General features: G+C 38.8%; 1 protein-coding gene across 2 annotated transcripts; it reads left to right on the top strand.

The window, feature by feature from the left end:
• The first annotated feature begins 274 nt into the window (after positions 1-274).
• LOC108600867 (serine/threonine-protein kinase BRSK2) lies at positions 275-19,945 on the top strand. 2 transcript variants are annotated; one of them, XM_017988678.1, is made up of 16 exons: positions 275-548; positions 11,235-11,691; positions 11,776-11,870; positions 12,911-13,137; positions 13,217-13,367; positions 15,184-15,399; positions 15,676-15,875; positions 15,932-16,156; positions 16,228-16,703; positions 16,848-17,006; positions 17,064-17,230; positions 17,290-17,394; positions 17,655-17,730; positions 17,786-17,958; positions 18,017-18,147; positions 18,211-19,945. In XM_017988678.1, exons 2-16 carry the CDS (start codon positions 11,604-11,606, stop codon positions 18,293-18,295), a joined length of 2,574 nt encoding a protein of 857 aa, XP_017844167.1. In that variant the 5' UTR covers positions 275-548; positions 11,235-11,603; the 3' UTR covers positions 18,296-19,945. The 2 variants fall into 2 exon arrangements, with proteins under 2 accessions (XP_017844167.1, XP_017844166.1); XM_017988677.1 differs by having other exon boundaries at positions 16,228-16,751.
• The last annotated feature ends 1,178 nt before the right edge of the window (positions 19,946-21,123 follow it).

The raw sequence follows: 21,123 nt of genomic DNA, 5'->3' as shown, positions 1-21,123 counted from the left end.
CTATAACAGGCAAGCGAGCGAAAAAAAAGTGTTTTTCTCTCGCCAGTTTTATTGTGTTTGTGTAACTCTGTGTGTGTGAGCGTAGTGTATATATGTAGGGAAAATCAGTAAATGTTTATGCAAATGGTGCGACAACTATACGCAAATTGCGTAAATGCAATTTAATGTGTAAATATATCTAATTATATAATGCATAATTAATAAAAGGCCAACAACAAAAATTTCGTGTGTGTTTTGTGTGCAGTGTCTGCAATAAAAAGAAAATAGAAAGCAAATAAAATCAAATACAAATACAAATACAAAGAAAAAGTGCAAAAGCTTGGCTGTAGTCGTGTGGTACGTGTTTTATTTATTGGCCAGCTGCATTGTGTGGGTGCAATGGCAACATTCACCCGGAAGTGATTTGTATAAGGCAAGAGTCGCTGAAATTTCACACCGACACTACAAAATACCCAACAGCACCCCCCGCTCCCCGCCAGCAACGACGACGCTACTGCCCACGCAAAGCAGCAAAGCAAAAAGACAAACGGAAATTGTTGCCAGAATCGGTATGTGAACAAATGTGCTAGTTATACATCTTGTAGCTCTTCTTCTTATACATATGCTTTTATTTTTACAACTTTGTTATTGTCATTTGTCTATCTTATGGATTTTTTTTCGTACCTATCGATTTTTGAGCAGACGAATTACGAGTAATAGCACACTAAAATATATAACAACAACAACAAGAAAAACTAACATAAGAGCGACTGCTGTGTACCCTGTAGCAAAATAATAATTGACTCACACGCTCATGTTCACGTTGAGTTCTCCAAATGAGCTCTTATGTCTGTTGCTCTGTGTGTGCTTGTTGTGTTTTCTTTTCTCTGCTTCAGCCATATAAGTAGTTCTGAGTGCTTGGAAAATATCATGTAAAGCAGGCGTGTAAGAATGCTTAACAGTCTACTTTAGCGCTGATTACAGCGCATGCAGCAGTCGCTGTTGCCGAGGCCAACAACATCAACATAAGCTAACTTTTTATTTGCGTGCTCTAGCTAAAATACTACCATATATACTATATAGCTATAAACACACCTGTGCAGTTCGTCACACATTGCAAAGTGTTTTAAAGACAAACACTAAACTTGCTGCTGCTGCTGCTGCTGCATTGGTGCATGAATTTAATATACTGGACTGGACTGTTGAATTCTTTGCGCCATGACGTCACTGCGCTTTTGTTATCATATTTATTGAACCATTAATACGTCTTGTATTTCATTTGGTCTTTTGTATAAACAACCCCCAAGTGAGCGTCGCTTAAAGCAGTTTTTATGCACAACTATAAAAAGTTTACGTGCTGTAGCAAGATTTATGGTGAGCACAGTGCTTGCATTTTGTTCACAAGATGTTTTTAATAATATTTCAAATAAGGGATATTTGCCTTTAAAGCGGCGCTAACTTTTTGTCATTGGACATTTTGTATGCATTGCTTGAGTAAAGTTGAAAGTAAAGTTTGCAACTTGCTAAATCTTTTCCTCAAGCTACGCTCCTTTTTTTGTTATTTAGAGCCTCTGCTCTGTGTTTGACAGCTCAAGTTTTTACTTTGCTTGCTGATAACGTTGACAAAATACTTTAAGTCCTTGACTGGGTTTCTTATAACATTCAAGCCTGGCGTTACCCATGTCAACTTCCAATTAAGGCAGTCAGTCCTATTTTGTGACAAAGTGCAGCAAATACAAATACAAATACAAATACAAATACATAGAAGGACTTATGCATGTACATGCAAAGAAATATAAGCAGCTTTTATACTTCCGTCATATATCACACGACTTTTGAGCGCGCTGTAAATACGTTAGTTGTAGTTGTTGCTGTTGTTTTTCAATATTTACAACCTGACTGACTAAGCGTGGGCGAACGAGCGAGCGAGTGACTACGGCGGATGTCAAACTGAATAAAACATGCGACCATAAGCAGGCGAAGGCGCATAAAATGCGCTTGTTGTTGTCTTTATCCTGTGGCAGTTGCAATAGCAACAGCAGCAGCAGACACGTAGACGCCTTAATGACCCTGGGGATTACCGGTAGACGCTTTCGCTGCAGCAGCAGCAGCAGCAGTTCACAGCAGTCGTCCTAAGCTTATCCCTACGCCCACTCCACTCCACTCCCACACTTAGTTTCGGCTTGCCACATTTTCGTGGCGACTCTTTGCTGCTGTCGCGCGCTCATCCAATTAGTTTAATAAACAAAAATGCTGCAATTAAAAGACAATGAGCGGCAACTATTTGACTAATAAGAATTGTAGGGTTTGGTCAGCGGCTAAGGGGGTGGCTCGGGGGGTTGCAGGTTAAGCAATAGGCAGCTTGGGCATTGGGGCACATTGGGCACATTACGAATGTCAAAAACAGCCCACTCTGCCGCAATGTCCGCAAACAACAACCACCCCATGGGGCGTGTGCGTTTACTCTCTCTTAAGTCTCTCACTTTGTTGCTCTCTCTCCTCTCTTCGCTTAACCCTTGCGCGCCTGCGTCAACTCTCTCGCCTGCCTTGACACCCGCGTGGCTTTGTCAACAGTTTTGCATGCGTTTCTCTCTTTCTCTCTTGCTTTGCCTCTGCTGCGACGTCATTTGTGCGCTCTCATCGTTTTTAAGAATGAAATTATATGTTCAGCACATTCCCCTACGTCATGTCCTTTGATTAAAGCATATGCAAAATTTTTGCTGTCTTCCTTTTTGCTTTGTTTGTGTTTTGTTTTTGCTTGCATTCACTTTGTTTTTTTTTTGCGGCAATTCTCTAGGCACTTGCATAGACAAGCAAAATCGAATTGCTTGCTATTCAACTCTTGTGTCTCTGTCAAGTCTTTTGCCAGCTGTGTGTCCCAGCCCGCTTGCATTTTGGCTCAAAGTGCAATTTGCTTATGCGACCACATTTATTTTGCATTTCGGCCATGTGTCCTTGTGCCTTGGAATGTTCATATTTTCTTAGTCTTCAGAGCCTTGTTGCCAAAGTTTGCGCTTGGAAACTATGAAATTGCTTCATGCGAAACATTTAAAAATAAAACAACAACATTCAAATTCCAACCTAAAACTAACTAAATTTTGGTTCAGAAGGCTTGGAATAATGTCATATCCAAAATAGTTAAAAGGTAATCATACTTAGTTAAAATTTAAGCAATAAAGACTTTTTTAATATAATTTCTGAATGAATGAATCTCACTTCCAATAAAATAAATGTATTACTTCCAAAAAAAGATTGTTTTTACTAAGGATTATAAAATCAAGCAATATTCATTAATAGACAATAATAGATTATAGATAGATAATAATAAACTTACGCCATCAAAAGATTTGTTTGATTTTCATTTGCAATAAATAAATTTTATAAATTTCCTTTATAAAAGAGACTTTAAAACATCAGTTTTTAACAATTTTATATAGCCACAAGCGTATGAATTGCATTATTTATTAACTGCACGTACACATGACATTAACATCGGAAAAACAACAACAGCAACAACAAGAACGAAAAGCACAGCCTGTGGCTATTAAAACCATAAATAAAATTCTCATATTTTTAGTTCCATTTGCCATTTTTCTCTGTCTCTTTCTGTCTCTTTCTCTCTTGTACAGACAAGCGCCTGTGGCGAGCTGAAGAAAAATTGCATTTATAATTGTATAATAATTGCAGTGGGAGTTTGCGGTGGACGTGGCAGCGCTGCAGCTGCAACTTTTAAGCAACTAATGTAGTTTTTGTTGCTCTTCTTTTTGCGCTGCTGCACTGGAAATTCCTTGTGCAAACGTAATATAATTAATTCTAATTGAAAAGTGTTGTTCGCTTTAAAAACCAACGACAAGCCAATTAAGCATACATCAGGCTGCCCAACTGGCACGTTGAAGTGAAATTCAATTGCAATTGCTTGTGAGATGAGCGTCAGTGTCAAGGCAGCAGCAGAAGCAGCAGCTGCAGTTAAATTGCAAACTAGGCAAGTAGATTGGAGCGGAGGCTGGGGCCGGGACAGCGGGCTGCTGTCAAAGTGGCCTCAATGTAAACCATACACACGTGTGCAGAGTAAATGAAAATTGAATTAAGCGCGCGCGTTGTAAGCCACAATATGTGCTGCCGCCCACCGCCCCCTGCCACCGACAAGCCCCCGCCGGCGCAGCGGCACTCCTGTGACCGCACTCCGCGCGATCCGCTCTTAATTGAATTCAAAGGCAAATAAACGAAACGTGGAAAATGAAACGAGCAAAATGGAGGTCGCTCTCCTTTAGCAAACAAAACAAATGCGGGCCTGGCATTGAGCCACTTCCACCCAAAACAGCGACGCACACACGCTATGGATGGCTCTACTAAGCCCGCGGGGCAGGTTAGACGACACACCTACGCGACTGCGTAAAATTTAAAAGTTTTCAGCTTTTCTTGTAGCCATTTTACGTTATAAAAAAAAAAATTTATAGGGTGCTTTAAAGTTGTGTGAAAGTCTCATGCAGTTCAGTTTTCTTTCCAGTAAACATTATTTGTAGTCTATATCATAAATATAGTATTTATATATATTTAATTTGTTTTAATTTTGTGTTATTATTAAATATTTAGTTCTTTTCTATTCATTTTTGTACTTACATTTATTGTTTCTTTTAAATATGAATTGAAATTAAATTGAATTCGTAATGCCTGGCAAAGTGTATTTTACAGTCGTTTGCATTCGACTTATTGCTTAGAAGTTCTATTGCTCTTTTTGCTTTTGGTTTTTTAGTTTCTGCGCTTGTTTATCTTTTCTTTCGTTTTATGTTTATTTTTTGTTATATCAACATGGCGTATTATTTGCATAGCCAGTGCTGCTTCCCAACTCCGTGTGGGTAAGCAAAAGTTATAAACAAAAATACTATTTCTTCTTTATTATTACCACTTTTTGTATGGTTTAATATTTCAATCAGCATTGTCTGCTCCCCATTCACTTTGCTCTTTAGCCTTTAATACCTGCTGTCTATAAGCTGGCACCTGCCCAGCCATTGAATTGAGTTGAAATACTGAACTGAGCTATTTCATCCCAGATCGGCTTGCTGACCATTTGCGATTCATAATTGAATTTTTTTCTGTCGTTTTTTTCGTGCCACGCCCTTTCGCCTGGGGCTCGTTTGTTGGCTGTTGGCCCAGTGCGATTTGCGTTTGGGCCATCTAATTGCAAGCTTAATCATTCCATCTGCTCAGCTTCCGTTCGTGTTAGTCATTTGCCCCAACATCTCATGGATAAGAGGATATAACGTTAGCTAGGGCCACGGAGACTTGTTACAAGGGCTAACAAGTTGATTTGCCTGGCTGGGCAAGCTACAAGTTTTTGTTGTTACTCTTGCTGCTGATGTTGTTGTTGTTATTGCTGTTGATTAAAATATGGGATACGGAGCAGCTGCTGCTGTTATTTTTGTGTGTGCCCTCTTGGCCAGGCCATATCGAGTGTAAGCGATTTACCCCAAGCAACTGAGAAGCGCCTGCTGTTGATGTTGATGCTTCTCCATTTTGTTGGCTTGTTAGTTTGTTCGCTTGTAATCGAATTTTCTTGCGTTTGGCGTTCCTTGCATTTGGCCGTGTTAGCCTAAGCGGTTTATTTGCCGGTTTAAAAGTGAGCATTCATTGCTAGTCACACGCTTAGTATTATTCCAGCCAGCTGCACATTATTTAATAATAAACAGCATCTGCTGTTTCCACCGCCCTCATTGTGTGTGGGCGTAACTGGGCGTTGTGGCTTTAGCTTTGGCTTAATGCAGCGTTTAGTATACGACACGTGGCTTTAGCTAAATAGTTTTTTATGTTGTTGTCAGTTTGGTTAGCTAATAAGTGTTGCGGGGGCTGGAGGGAGTCCGACACTATTGTTGACACTTTGTGGCATTTTGTTGTCAGTGCCAAAAGTGTTTGCCAACTTTTTTTGTAGCGTGTGCGCTTAATTAAAACGGACGATTCTATTTGCTGTATAATAACTGCAAATAGGTATTCTAACTAGACTGATTAAAGATAAATAAAATCAAATTAAATTGTTCTTTCAAATTCTTATTCTTATTTCAATTTATTTTATTTACGAAAACGATCTTCAACTCTGGCTGTTAAATATCGACTCTTCTTATGTTAAGCTGCTGCTCCCCATTCTATGTTAAGCTGTTACTTCTAATTGAATGCTAAGCTGCTTCTGTTAGCATATGTACGCCCAACAGTTAACTCACTATCATCCTCATCTTACATATTTGAAAAATGGCTGCTTACAGCTTTGAACTTAACTTCTTCGTACATTAATTTGTCTTTAGCTAAGCTTTATTTAACATTAAAGTTAAAATAAAAATGATCTTAAATTTAATCATTGAATGCCTTATTTTATTTTTACATATTTAATGTTTACATTTAAAATATTCTTTTTTACTCTCATTATCTTGCAATTGTGAAGCGTTGAGCGTTACATCATAAATAATTCCCTTTAGCGATATGCACAGTGCTAGCTAATAGGAAGTCGTCACATATCTTAAGCTCGCCTTGAAGTAGTCATGGCTGTCAGCATTCAAAGCACTTTGCCCTTCTGCTTTGCCTATGCCACCCGAGCACTTGTGCCCCAAGAAGTGTGCTTTAATATTTTAACATTGCCAGCTCCCAAGAGCAATCAACAAGCAAACAAAGCAACAAACAGAGTGACAGACAAACGCGCAAACAAACAACAGGACACGTAGCACGAATGCTGTTGACAAATACACACATTCAAATTCAATTGAAATTGAAATCAGAGTGACAACAGCCACAGCAACAGCAGCCAACAATTGTAGCAAAACTTACAACTAGACAAATTACTAGTTAAATATTGATTTAAAATTTTCCACATAATTGCAATTAGTTGATGAAATGTCAGCAGCTGTTCTAATGCATTTTCTAACGATGTGTCATGTTTTCATATTGTTGTCAGCTTTGCTTGCTGTGACTGTTGCTGTGGCTGCTGCTGACGCGTGCGTAATCAAGTTTAATGGCAACGATTTCTGTTGAAGCTTTTAATTGACTGCAGACTTATGCTGTAATTAGAATCTGTCGAGATTTTAATATGATTTAATTTCTTTGAAGCTTAAATAGCTTTAAAGCTTAACTATATAAGGAATATGAAAGATAATCAAATGAATACAAGCGAAATATGTTTCAATGCTTGTTAAAGTAAAATTACTTCATTTTACATTTATTATAAAACCAAGTCTGTTGCTTTTATTTTGTGTCGCAATAAATATTTATAATATTGCTTTTGTTTATCTTTCACCTTTATATTTTAAAATTGCTGCGAGAGTAAGTGTACACCCCATTTAATTTAAGCCTGAGTATAACGAGCTATATGAACAGCCATCAATGCTTGTTATGAGAGCCAAATCTGCCAGAGAGCAGAGCAGTGGGCTGGCTCCTTCTGCCGTAACGCCTTTTTGCTGTACCACATGAGCAGCAGCAACAGCACCCAAGTCATTTATATTTGTATTTGTGCTGTATCTCTCATAGTCACTCTCCGACAGAGTTTTAGACCGCCTGTGTATGTGTGTGTGATATTGGCCTGGCTCTGTTGTGGCACTTACGCACAATTTTCACAACTCGAAAGGCATTTATTGATTGCACTTTAAAAGCCGGCTGCCAACTGCCATCAAGCAGGGCAACAAACCAAAAACACTCATACGCCACGTTAACCACGTTGTACCTGCTACCCTTGCCCAGTTGCCTCAGTTATATACTTTGGTGCCTGGCACACATTTCTCCACCCCCTAGCACACTTGTGTGTGTGTGTGTGTTCGTGTTTGTATCTCTGTTTATTGACTACCGTTTTTAAAATTGAGTTTTTTTCTGGCTTTTTACGCAGCAGCAGCTTCGCTTGTTACACTTAACCCCGCTCCAGTTTGCTTCTGCCCTGCAGCCACTTAGTTGAAAATTTCCTAAGCCAATTTTATGCCAAACTTTTGCTGCGCGTGCACATACATGTGAGCAAGCTACTCTTCTTTTAAGCAGGAAAATCAAAGCAGCTTCTATCGTCTTATGCCCACAGGCGTCGTCTAGGCCTCAATTTTATGCCTCACACCTCGCACAACTTGAGCGCAAAACGTCTAATGAAGAGCACTCTGCGAACGCCTTAAGTGTTTTAATAAATATGCAACGGACTCGTGTACAACTCGCAAACTGTTGATAGCTTGTTAATTGCTTGTTTTCGGGTCACCCGAAGCTGCACTAAACTTGGGCTAAGCAATTGCTAATTAGCCATATAAATTATTTGTTGATGCGTCATTAGGCAGTGTGGATTTTATTATCTATGTAAATGTGAAATGTAACAGCAATAAATTAGCTTCATCTTCTTGGCTGGTGTGAGCAATTATGAAAGTTTTCATTTGAAAATTATGAAAGGCAGATGAACAATGCTCAAAGTTTGGCTTTAATGAGAGAACATATTCAAAGACTTGAATATTTAATTGGTTTTCTTGGAAATTCTTGGGCAAGACATGATATGTAAATCGACAATTTATTGTCGCTTTTAATGATTAATATGTAATAAATATAAATTTATTGTTTATATACAACAAGCTCCCGATTCACACGAATTAATTTACCTTTCAGTAGAAAGTTGAATATAGGTTTAAGAGCTCTATTAATATCAATTGCTTACGTAAAGTAAAGGTTCAAGACATTTATTAAAATTGTTGCTTACGTAAGGTTCAAGGGCTCTATTAATATTTGTGGCTTACGTAAATTCTGATTGGCTTATGTGATGCCCATTCATTCATCTTTTTGTTATGCGTACGCAGGCGATTGCAGTTGAGTATATTATATTTCAATAAATCGATATACACTATAAATATTTTGATTGCTTTTTTTTTGTGGAAATCGCTTAATTGTGTTTGCTATTTATAGCACATCAATACCAGTTTGATATGCAAGCAAAGGACATCAATCATTGAAGGCGACTATCAATGTATGACGACAGACTCTCCAATTTCATTTCGCTTATAACATTTTACGTACATTCTTTCATGTTTTTTGCTTTTAGCTGGTGTTGCTGTTGCTGTTGCTGTTGGGAGCGCCACATGAGGCGGCATCATAAATTTTCGATAGCTTGGCAAAGAGAAAATCAACGCCAAATGCTAAATGCTTATGCGCTTGATTACTATGGCGCAACACACACACACAAAGATAGATGAATGCTGCCATATGGGACACACTCTATGCGTGTGTGTGTTTCATCTTTTTGGCATATTTTTAGACATTTCTGCCGCAGTGTTAAGTGTGCCGCAGTGTTAAGCGAGGTTAAGCAGCAGGAGCTTGGGAGGGGGGCTGGGGGGATGAAATGACGCTGTTGCTGGCACAAGTATTTACAGTCTTTATATGTCTACTTTTTTTTTGCTGCCACGCCCCCTTTTAGTTAGATGGACGTTTTCAACATATGTGTGTGTGTGTGTATGTGTGTGTGCTCGCACTTAATTTCTTTTACATTCAGCCCGCCTTTGATGAACAATTTTCTCAGCTGCGTTTTGCCAGCTGTGCATTTGCCATTTTTCTTGCCCAGCCGACATTGTCAGCTTACAGCTTTCAGCTTTGAGCACATTTTTCAAATTAGGTTAACAGAGCAACGTTGACGGCTAAAAAAGTTTTCTTATTTACGCTCAAGCATTGTTTTCATGCAAACCAAACTACCTTCCGTACTTCCTTCCTGCCACACTGCCGCATCGCCTGCTTGCCTGCCTGCCTGCCTGTCAGTCAGTCAGCCAGCTTGAGCTGCCAGCTGATGCTGCCGCTTAGCCTTAACATCTTATGGCAAATCCTGCGTCTTTCCTGCTCCACGCTTCAAACACATCACATTTGTTTTGCATTTCATTTTGAAGCGCGCCCATTGTTGTTGTTGCCATTTTTTTTATTTTTGCAATTTGTGTGCGTGAAACTTCTTCGCAACAAAGCCTCAGCTCAGCCCCATCCAACGTCAGCAGCTGTCCCAGCGCTTCACTTAAAACTACAGCCTGCCTACCTGACTGCTGCTCGTGCTAGTTCTAGCGCCCAACCTCCATCATTTTGCAGAGTTGTCATTAGACGTACGCTCCTCAGTTGGCCAAGTTTTTATTAGCGCTTTTATGCGTTCAAGCCTCGTTAGGTTTTCAGTTTACGAGCGCCAACGCAAGTCGTTAAATGATAAACTTCGCTATAATACGCGCATTTCTGAAGGGTCAGTCGTTAATGCAGGGCAATGGATACAACTTCGCATAAGATTTGTTTTTGGCACAGATCTAAAATTCGAAATTATGCTAATTGCTGATTAAAGTATGCTTGATAAAGTTTTAATACCTTAATAGTTTTTATCAAGTCTATTTTACAAACTACATAATGTAAAATTATAACTTACATTATAAACAGTCAGATCTATTAAAGTTTCACATGAATTGAAGTTTTTTGTTGATAGTTTCCTGGACTCTCTACTCTAATTTATTATTGAATTTCTAAAATACATTTTAAAACCGTTTGTTGACTTTCACGACATAAACCGGACCTCGCAATTATTTCGTTGCAAGTCTTGAATCTCAGTATTTCTTTTTTATGCATTTTCTTATATGCGAATTTTTAATTCATGCAATTGCTAGTGTCAGAATAATTTTAAATAAATGAAGTACAAATAAAATCTGTAATTATTGCCATGGTCTGCCTGCATATCGAATCAGTTTTGTTTAAGTAAAGATTTACGTTTTATATAACTAGTGAAGGCCAAGTACTAAACTATGCACGCATTTCTAGCATTATCTCGTCCTTTTATAGTATACGTTGCAAGCGGTATGTAGGACACACACACACATAGGCACATAGACACACACATACGTAAATGACTTTTTGCTTGGTTGGCTGCAAGCATTTCTCTAGTTAGCCAACGGGTTGGTTGCCTTGTTGCCAGTGGCCATAAATTTGCGAGTGAATTTAAAATGTGTGTGGGAGGCGATGAGAAGGGAAGTGACGGGAAGTGCAACTGGACTACGTGCATGGAGCGTTAAATAAGCGAGGCTGCTGTGCGGGCACAGCTTGAGGTGTTTTTAATTAGTGATAGAGACACCTACATAGCATTTATGTATAAAGATAAAGCGACAGAGACTGCGCTGGCTAGTTTGCAATTTAATTCAATTAAATATTCAGTTGTCGGCCCGTGCGGGACATAAATATTCATTGCTAATCACAAACCACTTATAAACACTATCTCACTCTCTTTCTCTCCCTCTCTGTATCTCACTCTATAGTTTGCTTGCAATGAAGACATGTGAAAATTACAACAAGCAGCCAAAAGTTAATTAATGCTGCGCCATTTGCAACTGCAACCAAGTGCGCGCCAGCTACAGCAATAAAAAGTTGAAACAAAAGTAATTAAAAGCCCAGCAACACACTAACGCTTAACGGCTAACGGAGTGGAGCAGAGCATGCGACAAGCAGATTGCTGAGTTGCGGCAAACAGCAGCGACCACGTAGCACACAACAGTTGATTGAATGGCCAAACGCCAGCTGACGCTGCCTGCCACAAACAGCTATCAGCTAATAAGTAGCTAACAGCCCAGAAAAACCGGATAGAGGACCAAAGAGCACAAGGCCAACGCCACAGCACAGCCGACAACATGCAAAAGGAGAACAATGTGGCGGCAGAGAACTGCCAATTCGTGGGGCCCTATCGCCTGGAGAAGACGCTCGGCAAGGGTCAAACGGGTGAGCGAACAGAATTTTTGCAAACTTTTCAAATTATTTATTGCATATTTATGCTTACTAAACATTTTTTGATACTCCCTATAGGTCTTGTCAAGTTGGGCGTGCATTGTGTAATGGGCAAGAAGGTTGCCATTAAAATAATCAATCGCGAGAAACTCAGCGAATCGGTGCTAATGAAGGTGAGCAACTCCCCCAAATCAACCACTACCCCACACCACCCACTTATATGCGATGACAACAATTCTATTTCAAGGCTGTTTGCATTGGCTTCTGACTTTGCAAACTTTTGGCCCAATTTTATTTTTATTGTTTTCTTGTTTATACTTTGCCCGCTTGTTTGTCTTCGCTAGCGCTAGTCATAAACTGAATGCGACAGTAAAATTTGTCTTCAGTTTTCTTTTGCTTTATATTTTTGGTATTTGCCTCGAATGACAGCTTTAAGCTTAGCGCAACTTGAAAGGGTTTATCACACACACACACATACATATATACAATTTAAGGATTTGTTTTACACATGTGCGTGTTTGCACTTATTGCGAATTGCAAGGGTGAAACATTTGTTTTTTATGTTTGCAACAAGAGCTTGCGAGGGGAGGGCGGAAGGTGTGTGCCTTATCAGTGGAAATACCAAATAGATGGAAAATTCCTAATAGATTTGCTCACAAAGTAAATTGCTGCACTTTTGTAGGACATTAAAAGGACACGCGACAAAAATTAAGTAGTGCGTGCGTCAACAAAGTTCAATATAAAAAACACACACCACACACACAGCCACACAAAAAGTAAAAGAAAATCAAGCAACACGGAAAATTACAGACAATGCCCAAAGTGGTGACAAAAGCATGCCATATATACTATATACTATATATGCAGACTTATTACACAGCTGGCCATGTAGGACAATTGAGTGCAAGGTGAACGCCGCCGGCTCGGCCACTAAAAATAGCACTGGGGAGCGATTGCGTGTCCAGAGGTCAGCAGCTGTGCGCGACACGCAAAAGACAGTCGACAGGACAATGGCTGGCAGTCAGGACATTTACATTTCTATAACGTAAACAGATACCAAAATATATCAAAATATATGTATATATGTACAAGAAATATTTCAACAATAGCGATAATCGCTTCAATAGAATTACCGCATGCGTTGATTGCACTCCAACTGGAAAGCCGGTTAGCTCATTTGTTATAAACTCTCACGCATTTATTATGATTGCAGGTTGAACGTGAAATTGCCATTATGAAACTAATCGATCATCCGCACGTGCTTGGCCTGAGCGATGTGTATGAGAATAAGAAATATTTATATCTGATATTGGAGCACGTATCTGGTGGCGAGCTCTTTGATTATTTGGTTAAAAAGGGTCGACTAACGCCCAAGGAAGCGCGCAAGTTCTTCAGGCAAATCATCTCCGCTCTCGACTTTTGTCATTCACACTCCATATGGTGAGTACAGACGCCAAGTGAACTTAATTTATGCCTTCAATGTCAACACCTTATGCCCTGTACTCTGTAACAATTGCAGCCATCGCGACTTGAAGCCCGAGAATCTGTTGCTAGACGAGAAGAATAATATCAAGATAGCGGACTTTGGCATGGCCTCGCTTCAGCCGGCTGGCAGCATGTTGGAAACTTCTTGCGGATCTCCACATTACGCATGTCCCGAAGTCATAAGGGTGAGTATCAGTTTATAAGATAAAGTTACAATAGAATAGAATAGAAATAGAGCAAAAGCAAATTAGAAGTTTGCTAACAGCGTTGGCTACAAATTTGAATTTATCAAATTATCTTTGTTTTCTACACTAATGTGTAATAAGTATTTGTTTATTATTTGCATACTATAATTTTAGGGATTCACTTTCATGCTTACGAGAGTTCACTTTATGCGATGTACTTTGTTTACTATTGCTGGATATTATAACGTCCAAGCATTTAGTTTGTTTGCCTTGACTGCCTTCCTCAATCAAGGCAAAGTTTTTCGCACATCTATATTTGCCAGCTGACGGCTGATCCTGCAGCGACAGAGTTTTCTACATACCAATTTGGTTTCTATCCCATGCAAATGTCGCCAGTTATGCAAATGCTTTGGCGTATCCCTCAGAGCCCAGGCGCAGACTGGTAAACACAGCTGGGGCTGGAGCAGCCCACGTTGTCCTTGTCATATGCGCATATGATTTGCTGTTAGGAGCAGAGCCACACTCTGTAGGTGCCTCGAGCAGACATTTTGGCTGCAACAGCAAGTTGCATGCATCATTTCGCTTACATAGCTAGCAGCAAATATATATATATCCTTGTGAGCTGGGAGAGCTGACTGCCGTCTGGCATTCCAAGCTGCGTGTAATAAATTCATAAGCGGAATTTTAAAATAACCCGGCCTGCAGCCATGTTATAAATCCAAACTCTGCTACGTGCTGTGCTGGCGGGAATTTATTTGTGTGCTTGTATTATTTTTTATAAATATTCAACAGTCAGCGTGCTAGCTCGGTTTGTCTATCTGTTGGTTGGTGTGCAAACTTTTGGCCATAATTGATGTGTGCGGTAGGACAGGCTGACAAGGCCAAAGTTATGCCTTGACAAATAATTCATCAAATGATAGATATCATACTCGTCTATGAACACAGAAGAGGAAGCATTAAAACGTTTTCCATTAAGGCTTTAACCTTTTGGTCAAGCACATAAAAAGGCATTAAAGTGTGGCGCAACAGTCGTTAACTTTAAATTATGCCTAATAAATCCGAGCTCAACGCAAGTTGAATTGGCTACATTCACTTTATTTTAAACAATACAACAAAGCACTTAAAACTCACTTTACCTGCCTCAACTGTAATTCCAATGCTGAGTAAACTACCACGTGCTATAATTATTGCAAGCAACTTCAAGTCATTGTGCCACTTAGCAGCCAAGTCAATAACCGAGCAAGCAACCCGTGATGGCCGCGTCAATGCACGTCAACATGGACAACATTACGCCGGACAACTTTTGTTAACCAGTGGGTTGAATGACTGTCTGTCTGTTCGTACGTCTGCTTCTTGGCTATACGTACGTAAATAGTTGTGTAGCATTTATAGAATAGTAAATATGCAGGCTGGCATTACGTTGGTTCTAATAGCTAAATTGCTTTTGGGGCTGCAAGGCTCCAACGAATGAAATGTGGCAACCCACGCATAATGACCAATTGCTTTTAATCGAATATCGACAAAAGCAAAAGAAAAAAGAAGACGCATAAAATTGAATCACATGAAAACGGAATAAACTAATAAAACTTGATAGAGTTGAAGCACAAATGCTAAAAATAAAAGGAATTTTTAAACGTGCGCCTAGCTGTATGCTACAATAAAATTTTGACATTTTAAGCCCAAGTTAATTATCATTGCTTTGAACTTTATGTAGAGTATCTGCTGTTATACACAGCATGTATTTTATATTACGAATCTTAATTTGAAACTTGATTGGTTCGTTTTCATTACGATTGCGGTTGCGGACCGGATGCAGGGCGAGAAGTACGATGGACGCAAGGCGGACGTTTGGTCATGTGGTGTCATACTCTATGCACTGCTTGTGGGTGCGTTGCCCTTTGACGACGATAACTTGCGACAGCTGCTGGAAAAAGTCAAACGCGGCGTCTTTCACATACCGCACTTTGTGCCGCCCGATTGCCAAAGCTTGTTGCGTGGCATGATTGAAGTGAATCCGGACAGGCGTCTAACGGTGAGTCATCCAATCAGACAAATCGGAAAATGCAATGATATCAAAGAAGTAGCATTAAGGCCACTAGGTGGTGGTTGTTGCGTTTTCATTTGTTTGTTTGTTTGTTTGTCTGTTTGTGGTTGAGTCACGCAGCAACCCCAAAAATGCTAAAAGAAAAAAAAAACAGCAAGGCACATTTTTGTTGAAATAATTTTTGGGTCAAAGCACAGCAGGACTCACAAACACACACACTCACACATGCACACATGCTTATATATGCTTATATGTATCTTTTAGTTGGCTGAAATAAATCGGCATCCTTGGGTCACGGCTGGCGGCAAAGGTGAACTCGAACTGGAGCTGCCCATGATGGAGGTAGTGCAGACACATGTCATACCCACGGCAACGGCTGTGGATCCGGATGTGCTTAATGCCATATGCTCGCTGGGCTGCTTCAAAGAGAAGGATAAGCTCATACAGGAGCTGCTCAGCGCCACGTAAGCTTGGCCCAGCTTAAACTAAGACTCTAACTTATAAGTTTCTTCTTTTGTAGTCACAATACCGAAAAGGTTATTTACTTTTTGCTGCTGGAGCGAAAGCGACGCCGGCCCGCGCTGGAGGATGATGAGGAGATAGCGCAAAAGTCGCGCAGCGAGCTGGAGGCAGTGGATCCGCCACGCAAGCGACTCGACAAGTGCCGTATCAATGGCACCAACGGGCCCAGCTATGGACAGATCTCGGAGGGTTCACCGCTCACGCCGCGACGTCAGGCCTTCAAGTAAGCCATAAACTTTTCAGGCACCTTTTTAGCTTCTTCTACTAACCAACTTTTACTTCCGGCCTTTGCAGCTTCCGTTCGTACAGCAGCACGCGCAACCATCAGCGTCGCTCACCCACAACTGTATCCTCGTCTGTGCGCAGCTCGTCATATCACAGCCCCACGCGCTGCAATTCGCCCATGAGCTCCACACAACAGCAGGCCAATGCCATATCGCGGCCTTCCTCGCCAGCGGCGGGCACACGCCATTCAACCTATGGCGATCGCGACCGCTCTGGATCGGTGCATCATCCGTCGGTCAGTCGAACGCCTTCGCACAGCTCACAGAAGAGCATCGAGGGCGATGTGGTTGTGGTGCGTGAGCCGCGTCTTGAGCGACGGGACTCGACGCGACAGTCACAGGATCGTGGCATGGGCAACGGCGAACGCAGCTCTATGCGCGATAGGGATCGTGGAGATTGCATGGGACCGCCTGGTAGTCCGGGCGGCAACTCTGTCAACCATTCTTCAGCAGCGTCGCCGTCAGTGCATCATCGCGCCAACTCAGGTCCGACCATTGCGATTAGTATGTTCCACGATCCAGATTCGAATAGTGGTGTGTGCATGCCCCGAAGAAATGATTCCCCCAATCCACGCCAGCCACAAACAAGTGTTTGCTAATTTGCTTTAATTTCTTTTGTTCAACTTGCAGTTGTGAATCCTAATGGCTCGCCAATGATGAACAATAGCAATGCCGGCATGCCTGGCTCACCCTGCAATACACCTGGTGGTCAACTGTGGAAGACGCGACTGACCAATATCAAGAACAGTTTCCTGGGCAGTCCGCGATTCCATCGCAGAAAAATGCAAGGTAAGCTCAACAGCATAAAATGATATTGAAATGAATTAATACTACAATACTTTATAGTCTCTGCTGATGAGGTACATCTAACTCCCGAATCTTCGCCGGAATTGACAAAACGATCTTGGTTTGGAAATCTAATAACCACGGAGAAGGACGAAACCTTTACTATACTAGTCAAAGGCAAACCTATTGCTACAGTTAAAGCGCATTTGATTCATGCATTTTTATCTGTGAGTTAAATTTTAAAAACATATTTCTTTAATTTTTATTAACATTGAATGCATTTTAGATGGCTGAACTATCGCATAGTGTAGTATCGCCTACTTCCTTCAGAGTGGAGTATAAGCGCAATGGCAATGGGCCTGTGATGTTTCAACGCCATGTTAAATTTCAGGTTTGTTTATATTTGCAATTTTTTTAAATATATAAATCCATCTAGAACAGAACTTAATTTATATTATTTAAGCTAGTCTTACAATTTACGTTTGAGTGTGAAGTATAATGGATGATAGTGAATTGATCTATCAGCTGTTAGCTTAAGCATGGCGGCCATCTTTGAATTTTAAAGTTCCACAAGCAGCTGCTAATAAAGAGTTATATCATTTTTAAAAGCAGTGGGAACAAATTGAAATTAATCATGTTCTTAATCTACAGGTGGACATTAGTGCCATATGCAAACAAGGTGATATAGCGGATATGCTGTTCGCTCTAACTTTTACGCTACTATCAGGTAAGTAATACTCTTAATTATGGCAACTTTAATTAATATAAAATTTCTCTTTTAGGCAATATACGCCGTTTTCGTCGCATTTGCGAGCACATACAGTCTCAAGTATGTTCGAAGCGTTTCCCAGGTCCCAGCAGTCCGCCAACGGTTACTTCTGTAACGCAGGCAGTCTCGGAAAGCTCCTCATGTGGCTCCGTTTCCAGCGAACGACTGTCTTATAAGCGACAAGTGGTGTGTTTAGCAAATTATACATTACTTTAAGCCTTAGTACATAATATTTTTCTTTTAGATTGAAAATGATGTGGAAAACGATTCCATATTTTCATATAAAACTGGCAATGGCAGGCGCGCCTCAACCACAAACAACAATAATGCCAATCCCGTGGATATACCAGGCAGTCCCATTGCAGTGCGGTCAAAGTAAGTTGCCTGCTTATAAATATAGCATTTAAATAAGATATAATATAGTGTATTTATATATAGCTCCGAGACAGCTGAGCATGAACGCAACCGGGAGCTGCAGAGTGAGCGCCAGGCGACAACTATGTCCGGTAGTGCAATCGCATGAGAATTATTTCTCTGATTTAGTTACATTTTTCCCAAGAATATTTGTTTTGATACTCTACGCAATACAACCAAATACGCTATATACTAGAAATACTCAAAACTCAATGAGAAACGAATATAAACTGTAACAGTATTTCCAACTCAAACACACACAACTGTCTGAACATTTTCTGCAACTAAGCAAGCAATAATAGTTTAATAAATAGCAGGCCTGAATTAATTCCAATCATTATAATCTTCAGCTAACGTTTAATGAAATAGCGCATTTGCCAGCTGCTGCAGCTTTTCAGCTAAACTTTTGATTGTCTTAAAAGTAATTTTGAAACATTTATTTTTAATGAGTTTCTTTTTTATGGACATTGTTGCCGCCGCGCCTAAAAATATACACTAATACACTAAACCAACTCGAAAGTAAAACAAAAAACACCGTGTAGTAAATAAATACAAAATATTTGCAAATTATTGATCATGCAAACAGTGTTTACCAAAAGTTTTTGAATACGCTTTAGCTTAAGGCTCAATGTTATTATAGAGTTTTTTCATAAATCTAGTCTAAGCTTGATGCTAAAAATTAAACTAAACGCTAATAATTTGTATATTGTGTAAAAAACCAAAAATTATATTATTCACAAAGAATGCACTGAACAAAATCCAAAAGAAGAACGAATTCCAACAATTTTTTATATAATAAGCGTTGCTGTTTTTCTAAGCTAGATCAACAAAAACCAAAAACAACAAAGTACTCAACAACGCAAACTATTTTTCCTAAAGACAAACCTAATGAAAATAATGAATAATGGCAGACTTGAAAGTAAAATGTGCAAGCAGGACGATCATGAATGTGTTGTGTGGTATGATGAACAGATTAAGTGTTCAGCAATATGCATACGTAAGAAATTAAATCATAAATTATATAAACAGTGGGTAAATTGTATAAAAACATAAGCAGTTAAGTGAGTAGATTGTTCAAGCAGCCGAGCTGTGCGTCTAGCGAAAAAATTAAAATCCAAGTATAATATTTGACTTAAGCATTTTTGTATTAATTGAGAAAACTTCTTATAGAACCACATGCTTGGGTTAGTTCCAGCAAGCTGTCCACAAATGCACAAATAACTCTTCTTATAACTAACTAACTAAAATATCAGCAAATGTTTTTTTTCCAAAGTATCTTAAGCATAACTAGATTCGAACGTACAATTTTGAATAATTTCAATCATGCATTATACGATATGTTGCAACTAAAAGACTTGATGAAAGAATATGAAGCGAAAACAAAAGCAAAAGCAAATCCAAACAAAAACCGTCCATTTTTCCAGTTTAAACTAGAGAGCGCTCAGCTCGGCGACTTGAACAATTCGTATATGAGAGCAAGGTATTAAAACCAATATGTATGTATAGTAGATATATACACTGAAGAAAACTGTAAAACAGCAATAACTAGCAACAAACATTTGAATTTTTGCAGCATACACAAAACGTGATTAGATTAAATAAATATATACTATATACCGCATTAAATACATAATAAAAGTTAACGATTTACTACATAGCAAGAAAGATATAAAACTTAAGCAGTTTGCATTACATTCTAATTAGCGAAAAATGTAAAAAGTAACAAAATATACAATATATGTAATCATTATGATAAAAAAAACTTAAAACAAGAAAAAAAAATATATGAAAAAAAATCAAATTTTGTATAGTTAAAGAATAATTGAGAGAACAACAACAACAAAGAAACATAAACTCATGCAATAATGTTGAAATGGAATTACTTTTTAACGTAAACTAATACATATACCTATTAGAAATCAATCGTGTATCATTCAACAAAGGCAGACATACATACATTCAAAATTTAACTCACCGAATCGAACAAATGGCATTGCATATATTTATTGTACACATATACATCCATACACACATATATCATATACATGCATACATTACCCTGAGCAAAACGAAAGCAAAGTATAACAAATTATTTAATTACAAATCTTTATACATAAATATATAAATTATACATATAGTATATTATATACTACGAGTATTGTGCATTTACTTTCATATACACATATGTACATGCATATATACATATGACTGCCGCCAGTTTCCCGCATGATTATCACATATACACATGCATCAAAATATATATTTACAAAAAAAAGAAATACTTAACTTGCATTCGGCTTCAAAATTTGTAAGTAAAATCATATTTTTGACAACTTGCTGCAAATTTAGGAAAGCTCTGCATAATAACAAATTTATAAAAATACCAATCGTAAAATATAAATGCTTTATAAATAATTAACAAGAAGAACAAGAAAAAATACAATCTAATAATCACTGCTGCATAACTAAATACCACGCCTACCTTTTTACCTTAACTGAAAGCCTAAAAACTACTACTTTTTGTCAAATCATAATCAGCCACCAAACTACCTAACTCATTTTAACAGCTTGGACCGTCAGGAAGTCGTGAATAATTTGATATATGCAACATATACATATTTCTATATATATATATAAAGTATATACTTATGTATAAGTATATATGTATGTATATACACAAGGCTAAACAAGCGCGCTTAATTCAAATGCAAATATTTACATTTAAATTATGCATTAATAACTCGAATAAACATTTAGACTGTAATGTTATGTATTGTACTACGCTTCTTTCTTTTTCTGTTTCATTCCCACTGAGTAACTATATTAAGTAATTAATTGATTATGTTTGCAAGTGATAAGCATTAAGTTCACTAAGTTCAATGCTTTGTTTCGTACTTAATTAAGTCTAAACTGTATTTGTAATTTAATTTCGAGCTT

Source organism: Drosophila busckii, chromosome 3L (genome assembly GCF_011750605.1).
Source record: "Drosophila busckii strain San Diego stock center, stock number 13000-0081.31 chromosome 3L, ASM1175060v1, whole genome shotgun sequence".
Taxonomy (NCBI): domain Eukaryota; kingdom Metazoa; phylum Arthropoda; class Insecta; order Diptera; family Drosophilidae; genus Drosophila; species Drosophila busckii.
This window is presented reverse-complemented; position numbering and strand designations above follow the sequence as displayed.

Coding starts and splice junctions, on each gene's coding strand:
- LOC108600867 (XM_017988677.1), top strand. CDS start 11,604: ATGCAAAAGGAGAACAATGTGGCGGCAGAGAACTGCCAATTCGTGGGG. Junction 16,157..16,227: donor CCGCGACGTCAGGCCTTCAA/GTAAGCCATAAA, acceptor CGGCCTTTGCAG/CTTCCGTTCGTACAGCAGCA. Junction 17,959..18,016: donor TGTCTTATAAGCGACAAGTG/GTGTGTTTAGCA, acceptor TTTTTCTTTTAG/ATTGAAAATGATGTGGAAAA.